Here is a 22,024-nt window from a genome sequence, read left to right as displayed (position 1 = left end):
GAAAGGGAGGGGGAGTTGAAAATAATCATGTAAAACTAAATCATGTTTTGGTAAAACAAACAAAAATGAATTTTTTCAGACAACATATATAGACTACATATAAATATGACCCTGGACCACAAAATCAGTCAGAAGGGTCAATTTGTTGTTGTTTTTTAATTGAGATTTATACATAAGTTTTTCATTGATGTTTTTTTTTTTTTTTTTTTAGGATAGGACAATATTTGGATATAAAACCATTTGAAAGTCTGCAATCTGAGGGTGCAAAAAAAATAAAAATTGAGAAAATCGCCTTTCAAGTTGTCCAAATGAAGTTCTTAGCAATGTATATTAATAATCAAAAATTAAGTTTTAATATATTTACAGTAGGAAATGTACAAAATATCTTCATGGAACATGATCTTTACTTAAAATCCTAATGATTTTTTGCATAAAAGAAAAATTGATAATTTTTCTGTACTGTTGGCTAAAGCTACAAATATACCCATGCTACTTATATCTGGTTTTGTGGTCCTGGGTCACAAATGTGTAGAACATGGACCCTTTACAGTCAGAAACCTCATGAAAGCACTGTTAATTTGAGGAGTAGGGCTGTGCCGATAGACGATAGTATTGTGTATCGACGATATTTAGAGATATCGCCTTTGGCTGTTGCCTTTGATGATAGCAAGACGATTTTTATTGTTATTACTATGATTATTACTATTATCATCATCATCAAGCTAGTAATACTAATTAATATTAGGGCTTATTTGTTGCATTATATTTCTTTTTTTGTTCTTTTATTCAACAATTTGTCTCCACTGGACGCAAGCAACGTACGCTGTTCTGTGTTAGCCGCGCCACAAGGATACGTCTTCTACGCTTGTTTACACTTTGAATTGAAAGAAAACTGCGCATCCGTGTAGCGCGGCTGACACGCGTCCCGCGGATATTCTCCAAAATGGTGCTATGCTGACACAGAGGAGATGAATTGTTGAATAGTCGTTTTTTTTGTTTTCTTTGCACAGAAAAAGTGTTCGTCACTTCATTAAATTCAGATCGAACCACTGATGGCAGATGGACTATTCTGATGATGCTTTTCATACTTTTATGGACCAATTTACTACAATGGGACGGTCATAAGCCTCCCGGTTTTCATCCAAAATATCTTAAATTGTGTTTTGAAGGCGAACGAAGCTTTAACAAGTTTGGAACAACATGGGGGTAAGTGATTGACAAAATTTTCATTTTGGGGTGGAGTATCCCTTTAATGGCCAATCAGAGGCATTCAGATGAGTCATCGCTGAAACAGCGGAGTTCTGTTGTTCAGCACGCACTGACTGAATTCTGACATCATACAAAAAGTGCAGATGTATGTGTGATGTAAGTATAAGATATTTATTTATCATACAGTGTAGATTCACTGATTATAACGGTAGTGTTTTTAAAGTGCATAAACTCGCACTAGACAGAGCTTGTGAGATGATGTCCTTTGGTAATGTAATGTTCTTTGCTCATTTTCTGTGACTGTTAGCTGCTTTTTGAATAACTGAGGAAATGTAAGCATTATAATTAGTAACTTAAGATGTGAGTTGGTTCACTTTCTGGCAATGAAACTAAGTAAATAAATAATTAAATTAGCACAGTAACATCGTATATCTTTGATTTCACAGGCTGAAGATAGGACGATATGAAAATTGAGCATATCATCCAACACTAATGAGGAGTCAATGTCCAGTACAAATGACAAAATAAAATGAAACAGAAAAATATCAGGGGCTGATGTCATCGTAATATGGGTACATACTGTGAACTGTCTTCATTGTTTATTCTTTTCAACTCTCGGATGTGAAGATTTCGCACCCTCTCCAACCTCTCCAGCTCTGCCTGAATCTCTGCCTCCTCCTACAAATACACAAACGCATGAAGAAAACAAAAACACAAACATACATTTATAAAATCATATCGTAGTGTATTCTGCCACTTCTGCCACAGGGAAACTAGAAAGTGGACAGAAAGTAATGGGTAAGGATGCCGTTGTTTTAAGATAATTTTTTTTTTTTTTGAAAGAAATGAATACTTTTGATTTTATTAAGCAAAGACATTCAATTAATCAAAAGTAACAGTAAAGACATTCAGTGTTACAAAAGCTTATGCTGTTCTTTGGAGTACTTCTGCAGAAACAAAGACAGACATTATTTTCTATTTTTTAATTGTTTTTACACGTTCTGATATGCATGAAGATCTAAATCATACAGAAGCCACTGAGCTTGTGCACTGACCTTTTTGAGATGGCCGAGTCTCAGTTTGAAGATCTCCTCCTGCTCATGGTACTCAGCTAAAGTTAGCCTGCAGGAACATCAGAGGAACAAGATAAAAAAAAAGAAAGATCTGACAAGCAAAGAGCGAGAAACAATCACAATTCTGAAGGAGCTGATGCAATTTCTCCACACTGCTTCCTTAGAGACTTGTGTTGTAGCAGATAAAAAGTTATTTTTCTATATAGTAGAAATTTGGCTTCCTGATAAATCATGTCTGGTAATTCATCAGAAACATGTCATTCAAGTGAGTCTAAAATGTTGACTTCTAGCTTAAAGATAGTCTATAAGATTTTCTGGCAAATTAAATCAGTTATTTGTGAATGTTAGTGATGCTGAATTCTAAATGTTACTGCAGTGTTTTGCAGCACTCACAGCTGAGGAAGGCTGGGTTTGAGGAAAGGGTCGTTCTCAGAGCCATTCACAGCCTTGGTCTTGCGTTGTTTAGGCTCAGAGTTGGTACTAGGCGACTGTGAGCTGCTGGCGGATGGTGGTTTTCTCTTAGCTAACAGTTTCCTCTGTCTCTCGATTTCTTCACGTTGTTGAATGATCCATTCCTGCTGTCTGCATAAAAAAACAGTCAGTGAAAGACAGTTCATATAGGCAAATCTGTAACCTGTAATGCACTCACTTATGGATCTACAAGAGACTTATAGATGAGTGAAAATTAGAGTGAAAACAGACAATTGTTGAGGGACTTTAGTCCAAGGTGTTGTCAAGTAATTGTAAAGTGTTCACACATGCATAGTAGTGTTTATTTTTATAAGGCTAGAGAGGACCACATGCAAATACAGAAGTATACATTGGACTTGTGCGGTGTCATCAAGCGTCTTACTTGACGAGGTTCTGGAAGGCGTAGCCGTCTGTCCACTGCTCTGTAAACGAGGCTCCGTGTCTCACAGTGGTGAAATGACCCAAACGCAGTCGATCCTGCATGCTCTTCTCCCGACATGCTTGCTTCTCCTGTGTGCTCTGGACAAATACACACAGATTCAGAAAAATCGTATTCATTTTACCGCTGAAACTATTAAACTTTAAAGCTTGTTGTTAAATGATGCCATTAGACAGCAACCCTGAACATTAACACATGAGCACTGGGTATTTTTATATTCAAAAGATTTCTGAAATTTCACCAGGATGCTTCACCTTCTCAATCAGAAGTTTTTTGCTCATGGTGATGCACTTGTTTAAACGTTCTTTGTACTTTTCTAGAAGCTTTTGCTGCTCATCAATTTGTCTCCTAAGATCACAGTTTGCCTGCATAGAAGAGGAAGAAAAAATTTAAAACACATTGTAAAAATAAAAACATTTGTTGTTAAATTCTTAAAAAAAAAAAAAAAAACACCAAGTCTGATGCAACTAAAATTTGCAAGACAAGTGATTTCACATCAAAACCATTTACAACAAGTTTGTTTTGGAATCATTCTTATTAAATGAATAATCTCCTCTCACCCGCAGAAGATCGTCTATCCTGCCCTCTTTCTTCTCCAGGTCCAGGTTCTTATTGCTCTCTATAGTGGCCAGTTTTACTACAGTCAGGTCAGTCTACAGGATGAACAAAATACACAAATACAAACAATTCTACAACTTATTCGTGATAGATATTCTTTTATGTTACAGGGCTTCATTTGTGATCAAAACCAATTTCACTTTTTTCTATTTTGTTATATGAAAATTAAATAACGGTCATGAAACCGTTTACCATGCATTAATCATTTATTTGTGCTACTTTCCAAATGCCTTTAATTTGTACATTGTATTGTTTTATCATTATCCCAGACTCATTTTTTTTAAATAAATATAAAAACATTTATGACAGCCAAAAAAAGGCTAAATAAAATTTTAAAACATTATTTGCCCTATTTTTGAGATTTATTCTTTTTTTTTCACTTTTCAAAAGTTAGCAGACTTGTTTACCAAGAAGAGTGTCAATTTACTTAATTGATTAATTGTTCTAAAACAACTTCCAATAAGGTTCTTGTTATTTGAGAGTAAGTGCACTTATGCAGAGTCCCACCTGAACACTCTTGACAGCCATCTGTCTAGAAGAAATCATAGAGTCCACAAAACACAAACTAGTGGGAGATGAGCTACTCTGCCGGGTCTGAAACACAACATTGTACAACATTAGACTGTATAGAAATGTCAGAGTAACTGTAGTAATGAGAGGCACACACATAGGCAGTGTTGTGACGTGTGTGTTCCTGGGTGAGGATGTCACTTGTTTATGGAGTGTGCGTTTAAGACATGTTTGATCATGATATGCAATTATTAGACTGAAATAAACCAGAGCATTAGCATCAGTGTTGGATGACCCAATCACAAGTTGGAAACATGTACTAGTGGTGTAATGGTATACAAAAATATTCAACGTGCAACTTGCTTTTAAAGTCGAGGTTCAGTATGTTTTCAGTACAGCGGGTGAAAGAAAACAAAATTGCTTCTTTTTTCTTTTTATTAAACAGTAGTTTACAGAGTATGGCTCTCTCTGTAAATAAATGAAGTCTGTCAATACTGCTGCAACACTGTATTGCAGTTTACAGTGCTGTTGGGGGAAGACATTTTAAATGCTTTCACTTTTGGATGCTAAATATTTTAGCAAAATATACATTTTATTCAGAATTATTATGCTCCTATTCTGTCGCATTCTGTCTTTTAGACACTCATGTGCACATAGGTGCTTGGTCTGTGAAGTTTAACAGAGACTAGCATCCTTTCATTTTCCCTTTTTTATTTTTCAGATGTGTTCACAATATCATCCTAGGGTTTGCACAGACAGAAGTTCCACACATGCAGTGGTTAAAACACTGCTGCATTCATTCAGTACACATGCGTGCTGAATTGAAAGACCTGTATCTAACATTTCCCGTACAAATACATGTACCATTATGCCCCTAATTAGTGTAAAGAGCATCCTGACATCAACATGAAGCAACACGCATCCAAAGTTCAGTTAATACAGATACTCCTAAAACAAAATCCTAAAGAATTTCCAAAAGAATCTGCTCAAAATAGAACATAGCGATTTGTGGAGTGATGAAATCAGAGACCCTCCTTTTGAAATCCGATCACAAGGTATACCAGGTACAACTGGTGGTCTGTCCAATTTTGATCAGATCACCTGAGGCAGCTCTTAACACCAGGTGTAAACAATGTATGAAAGAGTGTGTGTGACGTACACTGGATCCTGGTGCAGAGTGGGAATGTGAGTTCTGGGGTGAACGGATGACTGGTGGTAGACCTCTTACTGGACTGGACCCATTACCACCCTGAAACTAAAGATAGAGGGAAATAAATCATATGGTTTTAAATGATCATCTACGTAAGCAGTTCTAGACACCACTCCACTGAACACCACACAGACTGTCCTTTTTGGAGTTTGATAGCCACTGATTATCATATGCTTTCATTGCATGGAACAGCAACTTTTTTTCATTCCGACTGAAGAAAACCCATTTGCGCTTGGAATGACATGAGGGTGACTAGATGACAGAAATATCATTATGGTTAAACTATTTTTTTTTTAAAGGTGATGGCGTAATATTTTCAATGTTAAAACACTTTCTGCTTTCCCAGCTTAATGTGGAGAGAATGATAAAAACACCACTTAAAACATTCAGTTTGAGCATCCTCCTGATATAGTAAAACTGGTTCAGATTTGAACCAGACCAACCCATTTTTAATAATTGTAATTTTGTGAATTAAAAAAATCCTTATTGTGTCTGACTCTGTGTTCATCAGAAAAATCTTTCATCAATGAAAATGAAAAATTTCACCACTTCTGAAATGACTGTTGATGTAACCAGTACTGCCTGAGAGGGAATATAACATTAATTATATTTATATTTAATATTTATTAAAAATACTACACTTCACCATCCAATCACATCACTAAAAAATGAAGTCCACCTTACTTTAATTCCTTGCAAATTTTCTGTTTTGCTTGAAAATATTGTTAACTATGCTGCAAATAAGGTTTCATGTTTTTAAAACAGCATCATCTAAGCTGCAATCACTATATCAGTTACGCGCTTGTTGAACCAATGCCAACGATTTATCATGTGCTTTCATTAGCTTACCCACAAATTACTGACAGGTACTCACATCAAAATAATCACTAATTTTGGGTCCCCGAATGACAGACTTCCCTATGAGAGAAAAAAAAAAAAACATGTATGATTAAGCATATTTAACTAAACGTAAAGAACATACTAGAAAACACAGAGAGAGAGAGAGAGAGAGAGAGAGAGAGAGAAAGAGAGCGAGAGAGAGAGAGAGAGAGAGAAAAAAAGTCAATCCTTTACCCTGACTGCTCTCTGATTGGTTGTCAGCTTTCCTCTTCCTGCCCCGTGATGATTCAGAGTGCTTCTTTTCAGGAGTCTATAAATGAGAGACGTTACATTCATACACCATTTGTTATGAATTTATTCAGGTCTTATTTTGCACCCGATGCACAATAACGCTGGCCTCAGCAAGCACTGAGCACCACATTTAAATTCATAGTCTCCTGAGAACAAATCGTACAATCTCTGAATATCAGCTGAAAGTATAACGAGACATACTGTGTGTCTTCAAACAGTATTTAATGACTCTTGAGTCTAAATGACTCTAAGAATATCCCTAATGTGAGAGTGCATAATCCGGGGCCTAGACCAATAATCACAGTCTATTTTCTCTCTCACTGGGGAAAGGATGCAGAAATATCCTGCTCTTTTCAGCACAGACAAAGAGGGGTGTGCTGCCAAGGGCATCTTTGCATTCTGATCAGAGAGGAGTTCTTGCTCACTGGCTTGGACTGAAACCTCCACGTCTGCCACCAAACTCCGGCACAGATTTTGATACCCACACACCAACGCTATTAAGAGATAAACTGTGTCCTACACACACAAAAAATAAATAATGCCTCATCTATATGTTGATTAAAATGCTCATCTTTTTACAGCTGTGAAGCAGAAAGAGTGTTTTCAAAACGTGGTTAAACTCCACCCTGTATATTATGCATTGCTACTTCTAGGGTTGTAACGGTATACTGGTATGACGGTCTATCGCGGTTTGAACGTACACGGTTATCATACCGTAAACATTTGCATATCTACGGTTTAAAAAAGAATGAATGAAAAAAAATATATATAATCTCACCCGCGAATATGCTATTTATTTTGGCTGCTTCACTCTGCTGAAATGACAGAGATTGTATCTAATCTCCATCCCCCGCCGAAAAAAAAGTTTAAATTTGCAGTATGGGAATACTTTGCATATAAAAAAAAAAAAAAAAAAAAAAAAAAAACACAAACAGGTGTCCTTGAGGACGAATCCAATTTGCTAAAAATGTCGACGCAAAGTGATTGCAAAAGCAGGCAGTACATCCAACATGTTCGCGGACATCATCCCTCCGTGCAGATAAAGGTATGTCGCATTTATAACAAGTTATAAGGCCGTATAATTTTTACGTGATGCAGAGGGAATCCCGGTGCAGTCGTGAACATGGGATTTACAGTATAACGTTAACGAGGTTGTCACTTAAAACGTGAAATTTGATGGATGGATAAATCAAAAGTAGATATGAGTGGCGCCGTTTTATCTACTACATACTGAAGTATGCATGAATGACACTAATGTTTTCAGTGTCTACATAAACATGAACATCAGCAGAGCTGATCTGAGAGAAAAACAGTTTTATTTGAGAAAAACCATTGTCAAATACACTAAACTCAAAGGTCTGCTATAACCCGTCAAAATAAAAGTTCAATTTAACTTGAAGTCCTGACAGAAATAAATTAGCATTGTACAATGTACTTAAAAGTTATGACAACAATAATAATATTCTTTATAATTAATTTAAACATTATTTTTAAGGAATATCATGTTTGTCCATGTTTTAACTTCGAATACCTCTGTTGTGCAGCACTTTGCCAAAAATAAGTGTTGTTAAATTTTCATTTGATAACATTTCAAAACATTAATTAAAATGTTAAAGTGTGATATAAATATACATAAGGCTTATGGCTTTATTTTGTAATTGTTTTTTTTTCCTCAGAAGGGAGGCTTACTTTCATTAAAATGATTTCAAGTTTGTTGCAATAAAAGAATAAGAACAAGTTATTTGAGTGAACAAATCCTTTAAGAGTCATTGTTACTGATAAGAATTTGTTTAATATATACCGTGAAACCGTGACAGTTTCTGAGACGATTATCATACCGTGAAAATTTCATACCGTTACAACCCTAGCTACTTCATATTAATTTCTTCGCTTAATTTCTGGTTATCATAGAAAATGATGAAGTCTAGTGTGGGCTAGGCCAGTGCTTTTCTAGAAACCACATCACGTCCCTCCAAAGAGAGGACTGTCGATGTGACTGAACCAAGAGCCTCAAAAGAGCATCATTTGTGTCTCTTTTCAATTCTCACATGACTGGGACAGAGAGACTTACTGAATACGCAGGAGAACTTCCTCTTTTCCCATCTGATCCCTGCAACAGAGAAAGAGGAAGAAAGAATGAGAGAAGAGGAAAAGGGAACGGGAAAACAAATGAAATGAGACAATGAAAGATAAGGGGAAAAAGAAGTGAGGAAAAGAAAGAAAACAAAGGAAGAACAGGTAAGGAAAATAAAAAGACAAACATTCAAGGAAAAAGGAAAAGGAAACGAGAAAACAAAGAAAAGGAAAACAAAGGAGGAAATGATGAGGAAATAAATGGGGGGGGGGGGGGAGACAAGGAAGACAAAGGCAAGAGGAAAAGAAATGAGCGAATGACAGGAAAAGAAGCAAAAGAGGAAATGAAAAGAAGAAAAAATTTGAAAATTAAAGGACAGGAGGAGAAAGACAAGAGAAGGAAGGGGAAATGATAGGATACGGAAAAAGAAAAAGGAAGTAAATGGAAATGAGAATGAAAGGAAACAAAAACAAGAGGAAAATAAAGGAATACAGGAAGGATACAAAAAGGTATAGTTTAGCACTATACTTAGCACACTCTCTATTCTAATTCTATTCTTTTTTTTTTTTAAACTTGCCCCTTTTAGACTTGCACTCTATTCATTTACAAACTGCTTGTTTTCTTCTTCAAAAAAAAAAACTAACTCTAGTTTCTTTAATCTTTTTGTATTCTATTCGTTTTCTTTTTATTTATTATACAATTAACAAAAGCTTAAAAGGCCTCTAACACTAGCTTGCTCTATTCTTTTTCTATTCTATCCGTTTTTTTTTTATTGATTCTATAATAAAATAACCTTGCTACGTGTAGTGCGTTAAGCTAACTGACTTATAGCACTTGCATATCATTGCTCTTTTGATTGCTTCCATTGTCCTCATTTGTAAGTCACTTTGGATAAAAGCATCTGCTAAATAACTAAATGTGAATGTAAAATATAGGAAGGGGACAAAGAAAGGGAGAAAATGAAGGTAAAAAAGGATAAGAAAAAGGGAAGGAATGGGAATGAGAAAATGAAAGAAAATGAGAGGACAGATATAAAAACGATGCAAAAAGGTCAAATTAATGAAAGGAAAAAGAAAAAGGATAGAATAAAAAAGGGGAAGGGAAGAAAAAGAGAGAATGAAAGAAAAGGGAAAACAATAGGAAATGAGAAGGAACAAAAATGAAAGGAAAAGGATAAAGCAAAAGGTAGAGGAGAGGAGGAACAGGGAAGTGTTTTTAGATGCGAGTGGGTCAGGAGCTGCAGATTACAGGACTGAAGCTGGTGTTTATAATTAGCCCTCAGTGACAATGACAGAATGTCACGGTGGCCCTAACGAGCCGGCACAGCCTGATATTGATGTTCTGCACGCTCCAAACTGGCACTTTTGGGTCACAACGGCCACAAGCCCAGAACAAGCAACACAAAGAAACACGCTCGCCATCAGAGAAAATCTACAATTACTAAAGTTCCAGTATAAGATGCTGACGCGATACAAAGGCAAATAGAATTCAATGCATCAAAAAGAGAACAATCCGTGCTGCTTCATCTGTCAGTCGCCATTTGATAGAAGCTACAGAGGAGGACACTTCAGCGCAGGAAGCCTCTGGAAATAAAAAGATTACATAATCTTCATTCCTGTCACTGAAAATGGAAATCCTAGATATATACACGCATACTCAAATCCATCGTGAATATGCAAATCATCCTGCATTAAATTAGTCATGTGCTTCAGGCTGCAGGTGTCGGAGGCTGTGATTAGCGTTCAGGGGATTATGGGTAATCTAGTGTATGTAGTCTGAGGTGGGGCTGTAATGGAGGTTTTACGGGAAGTCTGACGTGTGTGTGTGTGCCTACACTATCTAGGTGTCTGACATCTGGCATAATAAGCAGCTCACAGCCACATGAGAGGAGTTTGTTCTCAACCTCCCAGTTCACTTTCTCTCTCCCTTCATAACTCGCTCCATTGGCTTCCTCCTCCTCTCTTGCTCTGATTTATGTCACAGCAGGTGTGTTGTGCAGGGGGAGGGGAGGACAATTCTCCTTACTATGATTTTGTGTGTGTGTGTGTGTGTGTGTGTGCGTGCGCGCACACACACGTGTAGTACTTTGCCTGCTGATGGTTTAACTATCGGGGGTTATGACAGATGCCAACCCAGCTTGAGTCTGCTACAAAACCTAAACACACACACATAGTGACACAGCATTCTCTACAGTGTGAGGCAGAAGCACAGCCCTCAGCACACACAGAACTAGAGCTTCATTACAGGGAACATTTCCCATCGGCCTGAGTCACACTCACACACCAGCATCTATTTCTCTGAAACGCTTTGATTCAAAGAAAACACAGCAGAATGTCTCCGCACCATCTGCTGAACTATGAACTGAGTTATTAACAACAGCTTTCATCAGGACTCAACTGTGCGCAGTTAGAAACGGAGCATCCATTACAGATCTCAGTTTGGAGCAAACGCTTCAGTGTACAATTAACCATTTTACTGATCTATTCATTTCCTTGTCATTCACAGTCCTTATGGCTAAAACTCACAGATAAAAACACAAACTGTGATTCAAACACTTCTCGCATGGTTAGAAGACACCTACAGCACAAATGCCTACATGGAGTAGGGCTGGGTGATATACCGAACGCGATATGCATGCGCATCTAGCCAGTAAAGCCGGTTCCTTGATTAGCGGTAAATCCCCTTCACCTGCTTTCAGATGGAGCGCCATTTAATACACGGAGCCGTAGATCACTGACAAGCTACGCAATATCGCTTTCATTATCGCAGATATTTTGCCTTCGTTAATGAAAGCGATATTGCCTAGCTTGTCAGTGAACTACTTCGCGGGGGATGCCGGGTGTTCAGAAAAAAAATAAATAAATGCCAACCCACCGAACGAATATTCAAATAACTGAATAGTCTGGTCCATCCCTACTATTTTCTGTCCTGTTTGGTACTTGATAACATCAGTCAGCTTCGCCTTGGCTACTGCAATTTTCCTCATTGTATTTACAATAAGACGAAATATGATGTGAAACACCACTGCCTCTTTTTGTTTTCATTTAAACATTAATAGCTGCAGAAATGTAATTCAGGGACATTACAATGAAACTAAATATTGTATCAAACAGTATTGCCCCTTTTCATTCTAACATATTAATAGATTAATATAATGAAGACCACAGATTACCTGTTAGATTTACCCAAAATGAATTTCTTATGTTTAACCACTACAGAGACATCAGTGCCTGCGGCAAATGTCAGAAGGACTAGCCGAGTTGAAGCTGCTCTCGTAGGGATACATGAGCACGAGTACCCGCTGAACGCGTGGAGCTCGCGTCTCTAAAATCAGCAAAGCACATTTTCAATAGGCGTCGTCTTTATAAATAAACCACAGATTTGAGTTTTAAACAACTACATTATTGCCTGAAATACTTTTAAAACTACATTTCACGACACAATAACAGTAATATTTAAAAAGATTATGCAAATATATGGTGGGTTGAAATACAATGCTGTGCGAAACAAACAAAACAAACATGCTTTTTTAACATCTTGCTGCAACATTTTACAAAAATCAAGACTGAATATATGTGACCCTGGAGCACAAAACCAGTCATAAGTAGCACAGGTATATTTGTAGCAACAGCCCACAATACATTGTATGGGTCAAAATTATCCATTTTTCTTTTATGCCAAAAATCATTAGGATATTAAGTAAAGATCATGATCCATGAATTTCTGATTAGTAACATAAGATGTTAGAACATAAGATTAGTAACTAAGAACTTCATTTGGACAACTTCAAAGATGATTCTCAACATTTATATATTTTTTTTTTTTTTGCACTCTCAGATTCCAGATTTTCAAATAGTTATATCTCTGCCAAATATTGTCTTATCCTAACAAACTATACATCAATGGAAAGCTTATTTATTCAGTTTCAGTTGATGTATAAATCTCAATTTCAAAAAATTTACCCTTATGACTGGTTTTGTGGTCCTGGGTCACATAATTGGTCAAAACCCATGTTCTAAAAGATGAAGTACTATGCAAGCTATTTAAAACAATATTGGCTGATTAGACGACAATGCTGACCTAAAATGCAAAATGTTTGCTCACTCTCTTCACTGTTCCCACATCTCAGACCTCAAATACAATATTACCCTTTTTAGACAAAGTTTTTGAAGTAAAGAGTAAAGAAAATACTATACAAAACTTATTGAAAAAAAAAAAAAAAAAAAAAGTTTTATTTACCCTTGTAGGAATTGTGCCTTGTTTGTAAATTAATCCGTGGTAAAATGAAGTGAACAAAGGCCCGAGTTGTTACTGATGGGGTCTGGATCTTCATTAAAAATAAACAGACCGTGATGTAGAATCGGTGGGCGGGGCTAAACAGGCAGTGCTGCAGAATCGGTGGCCATGGCTAAACAGGCAGTGATGTAGAATCGGTGGGCGGGGATTAACAGACAGTGATTCGGAGGCCATGGCTAAACAGGCAGTGATGTAGAATCGGTGGGCGGGGATTAACAGACAGTGATGCGGAATCGGTGGCCATGGCTAAACAGGCAGTGCTGCAGAATCGGTGGGCGGGGATTAACAGGCAGTGCTGCAGAATCGGTGGGTGGGGATTAACAGGCAGTGCTGCAGAATCGGTGGGCGGGGATTAACAGGCAGTGCTGCAGAATCGGTGGGTGGGGATTAACAGGCAGTCATGTAGAATCGGTGGCCATGGCTAAAGAGGCAGTGATGTAGAATCGGTGGGTGGGGATTAACAGGCAGTGATGTAGAATCGGTGGGCGGGGCTAAACAGGCAGTGATGTAGAATCGGTGGGTGGGGATTAACAGGCAGTGATGTAGAATCGGTAGGCGGGGCTAAACAGGCAGTGATGTAGAATCGGTGGGCGGGGATTAACAGACAGTGATGTGGAATCGGTGGCCATGGCTAAACAGGCAGTGATGTAGAATCGGTAGGCGGGGCTAAGCAGTCGTTGATCTTCTGCAGAGGCGGTGCTTATCCACACTATTACATCAGAGAGTCATACATTCTAAAAGCTGTTGTTTTGGCAGACTGCCTTCAATACTCAAAACTTTATAGTTAGCTTGTAAGCTTTTTCTAGACTAACGACAAAGTTTTGAGTTCAGAAACTTACAGGATGATTTTATTGTACAATGACCTCATGTCACAAGATCAAGGGGTTTATCAAGCTTTATGTGAATACCTAAAAAGGCCTTTTAATGGAGGGAAATAAATCTGTTTCAATAAAATATCTTCATTTGTGTTTTAAAGATGAATGAAAGGCTTATGGGTTAGGAACGACATAAGGGTTGATGACATTTGATTTGGATCAGCGAACACATTTATTGGCCAATAAATTAAGATGGTGTTAATCTTCAGGTTATCAAATATCAACTGAATAATCCGAGCGATAATATCAATCAGCCGCTAACAGCAAATAAATAAATAATTATTTCCCACTGAATATTCTGTTTGGAAAAACATCACAGTATGTAACAGGTATGTGGTTTAAAGGTGTTTGTACAATCATACAGACTAAACTCACCTCTGACTCTTTATCACTGGAGGAGCCCAAGCTACCAAAACTGTGATTGGAACATTCGTTGTTTGTCAAGGTCTGCACAGGAGAAACACATTTACATGAGTCAATGCAGATGAGCCAGGCAGATGAAGATGAGGAGCAGCAGGTGTTATGAATTCATTATTTGACAACTTCAAGGAGAGGACAGTTGTATAAGCAAGACAACATGACACAGCAAAAGAGAATAGCATGTTTCAGTGTGAGGTCCACTGTAACCTGACATGAACCTCACAATGTCCTCCCTTTCAGAAAACTCATGATGAGCTTTTGAAGAAATTTGTAAGTAGGAAGACTTTGAGCCCCTGCCACGAAACTGGCTGTGTCTGAAACAACATCAAATCAAGCAGCATCCAGAGGCAAAAAGCCACGTCTGAACCCAAAGTTTGTGTAACATCCTGTTAGGGCTGCACAAAAATATGCAATTTAACTGAATAAATGTATGGTCAGTGTGTTTCGGAGTGAAGCATGGCACTGTGTTGCTTTAAGGGCTCTCTGTTTTTGGCCAGATTAAAAGTTTGATAGTTAACATATGAAAATCAAGAAATTAAGACAGCCAGAAATATTACTATTGTAATTGTATAGCTGAATGCAAAAATGTAATAATATTAATTCTATACAATATAATTATTTCAATATCTATAATTGTTTTGTTTTACAGTGAAATATTACAGAAGTATTGTTTTTATTTAGTAATATTTATATTTTTATTTAGTAATAATAATAAAAATGAAAGCAGCCTGCATGTACGTATACTTTATCACCTATAACATCCCACAATCATCAGTTTGGTGAATATAATTGGTGCCTGAACAATCAGAAAAAAAGGCAATTTATAAAGGTAACCTTTCTTCTTATGACTATTCTTACCTAGAAATAAGCATTAGAGTGAATAAATATGTGCTCGGTTAGCTATAAACCTTGCTTGAAATAGTTCTACATCATAAGCGAGGCGTAATGGTGTCTTGAAAGCCACAAAAACGCTACCTTCTGTTTCAGACACAGCCATTACTACTACTGTTTGCAAGCTTGTGTGTTTGCAATAACAGTTCGGTGATAAACTCAGCCACTAACTTTGGTTCCTCCACTAGCGCTGCCAGTGCTGCCCGCTGTGTTGCCACTGACTCCGCCCAGAAATCTGGCCTCCAGCAACTCCTGCCGGCGCGGGTCCAAACTGTGCAGCTCCTCCATAGCACCTGAGTGATAACACACATACACATGCACATATAGGTCACTCTACATGCGTTTCAGCCTTGGAAAAAGCTTTGCTTGTACTCACTTCATATAGGCAGACAAAAATCACACAGTGTTATTTCTAACAGTCTCCTGGGTCATGTGCTCACAAAGACAGGTACAGCACTCCCCAGAGCTTGCATAGTACTCAAAACTAGATCATAAACAGGTGAAACATCAGGACCCGTGTCTTACAATCAGACACGAAAACATCCAGTGTTATCCTTCAGTTATCCATGTTATCCTTCAGTTATCCATGTTATCCTGCTATTTCAAGAGATTGATCTTTGTTGTTTTTAACTTTTCCAGTGTTCATTCCTAGATGTTCCTTTTTCCAAGCATTTTAAACATCAGTACTTCCACACCTCAGATCTTTTATGCTTAGCCCAAAAACTGGGCTGTATTCATGAAACATGAGCAAAAGGAATGCGTTCATAAATGCATTCATACATAAATTGTTGCAGTTTATTCAATGGGACGAGTTACACTATATGAAATCAAAATTCTGAAGACATCAAATCTACATATAATAAATGGAGTCATTAAACCTAAGAAACGACACAAAATTATGGGAATACTGACAAAAAATAAATAAAGCTCTTATTGTATAAATGTATAAAAAAAAAAAAAAGTAATTTAATAATAAAAAAAAAAATTAAGTAAAATAATAAATTCTATGAAAATGCTTCAAATGTCGTGAAAAAAAAAGAAGGATTTAACGCAAATAAATGTGGTGACGTGACAAAATTAAAGGAATACTCCACCCCAAAATGAAAATTGTGTCAATCACTAACCCGTAAAAGCTTCGTTCGTCTTCGGAACACAATTTAAGATATTTTAGACGAAAACCGGAAGGCTTGTGACTGTCCCATTGACTGCTAAGTAAATTATACTGTCAAGGTCCAGAAAAGTATGAAAAACTTTGTCAGAATAGTCCATCTGGCATCAGTGGTTCAACCGTAACGTTATGAAGCGAGGAGAAAATTTTCATTTTGGGGTGGAGTATCCCTTTAAGCGTGTCCTTATCTGAATGTTGTTCCCATCAAAGCGTTGTTTCTCTGTAATGTTGAAGTGGGTGCTAAATATATTCACACTTAAATCACAGTGAAATGGCCTAACAAAACATTTTTCATTGCATCAATATTTTTATGATCCCATTAACTTAACATAGCATATTACGGTTACATGAGCCAAGTCGATTTGGGCAGCTTTTCTCAGCCACGTCAAACTGCAGCTGTCTTGACTGTATGCTAAAGGGTACGTTAAAGATCAATGCTAGGAGGATGCCATCATTATGCACAGCATTTTAAAGTTAAAAAAGTCTAACTGAAAGAAAACATGCTTTGTTGATAACAGAATAGCAAAAAAAAAAAAAAAAAGTAGATGGAAACGTGGCTTATGATAATGAGAAACAAATTTAACCAGGTGAGTCAAAACTTTTGAGAGGTAGTGCATATGCGAATGGTTTTACATATAAATTAGACAAATACATTCTTCCAGTGTTTCATGAAAAAGCCTCATTGTCAGTCCATACAGGAGCAGTCATTCGGATCTGTGAGAGCATGCATGTTAACATGCAGTGAGGAAGACTATAGTGAAACGTTGCAGTACACCCAACACAAGTACATTAAAAATGACATTTGAACAAAAATACCATTGTTCACATGATTACTGTCTCTGCACAGCCACCCCATCCCTCTTTACCACCTCTCGCTCTGTTTTTCCTTCAAATCGCCCACTTCCTCCTGCTTTTCTCCCCGTCCTCCATCCTCTTCTCCCCTGCGTTCTGCCCGAGGCGTGATGGAGTGAATGACGCTGTGAGGTTTCTCTAGGCGTTCTCGTCCGGGTGGGCTCCTCATTATCTCTCTCTAATGAGCCGCCATTACGGCTCTACTCCGAGCACAGTTACCGCAGCTCAGTGCAGGAATCACAGAGGAGCTCTACCACAGGGAAATACTCATATACTGCTGAGAATAGTCCCCCCCCCAAAAGAAAAACTCCATAACACTTAATTATGAGGTGAAACTTATATATTGCTGAGACTGGAATATTATATACCTACACATAATCGCACCGTTCCAAAATATAATTGAAATAATTTAAGGCATCACAGGTGTGCTTCTGATATGAAGGCATCTTCATTATGAAGCCAAATTCTAAGGCAACACTACATCCTTCATGTAGATTGAGAAGGACATAATGCCCTACCTATATAGTGTTGAAAATGAGTTTTGACGTTCCATGGTGGCTTGGAAGGCTGATTTAGAGGGCAACTGCATTTAAAAAGCAGTACTAAGCAAAACAGACCACTGTGTGTTGTATGCAGTTCATTTAACACTGGGAGAGTTTAAGCATTATGCTAAGCATTACAGCTGAATGCATTTATTTATTTTAATTAATTAACTTGAACAACCAGTATTTAACATGTAAAACTACATGTGAAATATTGATGTGGTGAAATGTCTATTAAAGCAGTAAAGACATATCACTTGTCTGCTTTATATTTTTATATCATTTTTTATACTTTAAAATTACATACATTTGATCATACAAGTCTATAGTCTTTTATCTACAAGACTATAATTACTGAAATGATAATCATCAATGATCTTATGGCTTAAAATGTCTACAGTTTTCAGTGACTAAACTGTTAATATGACTAAAATTAGACAAATCCTTCTGTACGTCTGTTTTCTTTAAGTAACATAAGACTAAAATGCAGATACGGTAAAAACTAACAAAGACAGAAACATTCAGTAAGTAATTTTTAAAGATCACACATTATTTGCTATTTGTTCATTTGAAATTGTGTCTTATAACACTGCCCATAACAATTACTAAACTAGCAATTAACCAGAAACCACTATTGACGGTATTGATATTAGTGGTGCAAACAATATGAGATTTTCTTAACATCATATCATATCACTTGACATTACCAGTTTTAGATAACATAATTTGTCCCCACATCAACCACAAACTAGAATAAACAGCGTTTCATCCCCTCCACTGGGACTAATCTAAACCCAAGAGTCTGTCTTGCACACCAACAGAGATGCCCAAAGCACGATACCATATACTCAACGTTACAGAATTCACTTCCAATAATTTGCTTTATATGACAGAATTGCTCTGAAAAACAACGACCAGCTAATTCAGAGAGTGCAACGTCAAATTAAGCATGAGGTGACTGACGGCACTGTGGAAACAGACATATATTCACATTCAATGACTCTCTTATGGAATAAAGCTGCTGGACCAAACCACATACAGACAGGAGAGAATCTGATGCCACACTCCTCCACCGGTGGGTGACCACACACACACACACACATTTGGCTTTTCTCTCCTTCTCTGGAAAGAACAAAACCAGAGCACACAAATATAAGGAGGACAGAAAAACACAACACCCCTGAGACATACAGGATTACATCAGGGGACATTCGGAGACAGAAATATAAGAGAGAAATGGATACGGTGTCAAATTAATACAAACTAAAACAAACACAGATTAATTTCCTGTGTGTTAATGACAATAACAGTATGGTGTAGAACAACAATGGCTTTTTAACATCTCAACACATGGTAACATAAAATCTCCTGTACTAGCATCACTCTACTACTAATGCGGATCTGGTCTGCAGTGGCACAGAGAGCCGTTTAGATACGCTGAGAAACCTGAGAAATGTCACTTCACACGATGGGTCTAAGAACACAACATTCACAGCCGCAAACTACAGACCAGTGAAAAACCTGTAAAATGAACATAAAAAGTGTGATCTAAACAACTTTACAGTTCAAATAATTCATGTTTTGACTTTTTTTTTCATCCTTACATCCCTAAAGAAAGAGTCAAGTATAGTCATCGTTGATTAATTGTTAAAAAACAACAACAAAAAAACAAACAGAGTGAAAATGCAAATTCGCTCTCTGACAGTAGGTGGCACATATGGAAAAACAGAAATAGAGTCAGAGGCCATTCACAAAGAACACTTTAATGCTCTGAAAAACAAGCAATGGTCACAGATGTCCATCGAGGGCAGTTTACAACCTAAACCTAAGGAACCTAAGGAAAACTAGCACAGTGAAATGGAAAAATGCATTCAGTGTGAATGATCCCCTACCCCGCTGACCTCTGGGAACAAAGCAGCACTGCGCTTATAAACAGGTATTAGGTAGGTAGGACAAAAATAAAAGTCCATCAAAACTGTTTGAAAGACAGTCAGTTCCCACAAAAATGAAAATACTGTTATCATTTGTATTAGGGCTGCACGATATTTTGCATGTGATAGTCATGTGCATCTCATCAGTAAAGACGGTTTAGCTTGTCTGTGAACTATGGCTCTGTGTATTAAATGCTGCTCCATTTGAAAACAGGTGATGGAGATTTACTGCTAATCACAGAACCGGCTTTACTGATGAGATGCGCATGACTATCACATGCAATATATTGTGCAGCCCTAATTTGTATACAAATTACTCTGGATTTATTTGTATACACAATTTTCATGAATGAAGCTAGGGCTGCACGATTAATCAAAATTAAATCACAAAGGCGATAAATCGTGATTAGGCAGAAGCTGTGATCGTCTTTCGTATGTTTCGGTGAAGCACAGTACTGTAATCAGAAGTAAATCTCATCTGAAGGCCAGAGGGCAATCTCACGTGGAAACTCCAAATACGCCCCACAGGAGAAACCCAGCAAATGCCAATCGTTGAAGCTGAATAAACAGATGATTTAACTGCTTTGATTGATTCAACATGACTAATAAACACACGACTACCACAATATATGGTTTATCTAAGAGTTTGTCTTATTATATTAAAGTATATAATAGAGCCCGACCAATATATAATTTTGCCGATATGAGCCTGTTGCAGATATATCGGTATTGGCGAATATGCCACCGATATGAGCTTCTTTTTTTTTACAGAACATACAGACCTTTTTCCTGAGTAAATTAATTTGATTAATCGTGCAGCGCTAAATGAAGCCCAATATCCATACACTGCACCCCAAAATGAAAAATTATGTCATCATTAACATTCTCATGTTGTTCAAAAGGTGTATGCATTTCTTTCTTCTGTTGAACACACACAAAAAAACAAAAAACAATATGCATATATATATATATTGGAGATGGCTACCATCAACTGTTTGGTTAACAACATTCTTCTAAATATCCTATTGCATAAAAGTAATGTGTGTGTAAAACGGACTTTCCTGAAAACTCATCCGAATTCAGAAATGCTTCATAAACTTCAGATAGGGCCCACATGCATGCTCATTGACAATGAGCATAATGCCCACCCATGAATTATAACTACATAAATTACATGCTGTGAGAATTCCTGGACTCCTTTCCAGTTTTGGGTACATTACACTGAATAAATGCAAAATAGACTAAAATTATTCTAACGTTATAACAAAAATTATTCAATTAAAGTGTTAAGTTTGCAGACAAATGCTATAGCTACTATATTAGTAACCTATAATAAAAAGGACAATGGACTATGTGGTTGTTTTCAGTCAATTTTTTTTTTATGACGTTTTTCACATTTGACTAATTGGTTAACTCCTATAGTAGTTGCACTTAAAAGAATACAAAACATTTGAATAGTTTATTCACTATTTTATTCCAACTAACATTTTCAAAATCCATCCGATTGGCTTTACAAACAACTAAAAAAAACCCAAAAACAAATCATGTTTCATGAATGAGGCCCATTGTGTTTACTTGCTAATAGTAAACAAAACATCAAGCAAATATACAAATCCCAAATAAATATGAGAATGTCTTTCCAAGATTCAAACCCATGAAGCTCATAATCTGTCAAATAAAACACATACTTCTCCAGAAACGCTGACTGTGCACCATGAAATTGCATAAAGCCAGCCAATCAGATTGGAACTTGTGATTTTGAGGAAGCTCTTGTAATTTATTTATTTATAGTTTTTTGGTAGAATATGCATCAGATATTCCATGAACGGTCCATGGCTGCGCTGCCTGAGGCTCAGACCATCAAGCAGAAGTTTACATACAGCTCTAAAAGTAATGTCTCCAAGGACTAATGTCGCCCACAGTACAAATGTGTTTTATGATGCTTGTTCATAGAGTTTATGTTTAAACAGCCACAATAAAACATTTATTGCAACTGTGTAAATGATAACTGTTCTGGAGAGACTCCCACCCACTCAGGCACTAAATTAAATGAGAGCAGACGCAGACTGTTAGTATTACTTGCTTCATAAATATGAGAGATTATTTAATCAGTGTCCCTTTGACAGAGAGAAAACAACTTTGTGATACTGTAGCACCATGTCACAATACAATACAAAGAACATCTTAATCCTAATAGTCCTACCACAAAGTTTCAGACCATCGCATTTCTTCTAAACACAGTGGCTGCAAAAAGAATTTGGGCAGTGAAGTAATTTTGAAAAATGTCTGAATGTTACTGCATTAGATATGAAAC

General features: G+C 37.0%; 1 protein-coding gene across 4 annotated transcripts in view; it reads right to left on the bottom strand.

The window, feature by feature from the left end:
- tlk1a (tousled-like kinase 1a) overlaps positions 1-22,024 on the bottom strand; it is a 41,085-nt gene that overhangs the window by 7,367 nt on the left and 11,694 nt on the right. For 2 of the 4 annotated variants that reach the window (XM_079427260.1, XM_079427261.1), the window contains 13 exons: positions 15,389-15,510; positions 14,282-14,353; positions 8,733-8,771; positions 6,605-6,680; positions 6,405-6,448; positions 5,480-5,575; positions 4,318-4,404; positions 3,753-3,845; positions 3,447-3,557; positions 3,136-3,272; positions 2,676-2,864; positions 2,265-2,331; positions 1,790-1,887 (listed from right to left, as the gene is read on the bottom strand). In XM_079427260.1, coding sequence (XP_079283386.1) covers positions 1,790-1,887; positions 2,265-2,331; positions 2,676-2,864; positions 3,136-3,272; positions 3,447-3,557; positions 3,753-3,845; positions 4,318-4,404; positions 5,480-5,575; positions 6,405-6,448; positions 6,605-6,680; positions 8,733-8,771; positions 14,282-14,353; positions 15,389-15,505 — 1,226 coding nt within the window. In that variant the 5' untranslated portion in view covers positions 15,506-15,510. The remainder of the gene's footprint in view (positions 1-1,789; positions 1,888-2,264; positions 2,332-2,675; positions 2,865-3,135; positions 3,273-3,446; positions 3,558-3,752; positions 3,846-4,317; positions 4,405-5,479; positions 5,576-6,404; positions 6,449-6,604; positions 6,681-8,732; positions 8,772-14,281; positions 14,354-15,388; positions 15,511-22,024) is intronic. The other 2 variants (XM_079427262.1, XM_079427263.1) reach the window with 1 other exon arrangement.

This window comes from Barbus barbus (assembly GCF_936440315.1).
Source record: "Barbus barbus genome assembly, chromosome: 10".
Classification (NCBI taxonomy): Eukaryota; Metazoa; Chordata; class Actinopteri; order Cypriniformes; family Cyprinidae; genus Barbus; species Barbus barbus.
This window is presented reverse-complemented; position numbering and strand designations above follow the sequence as displayed.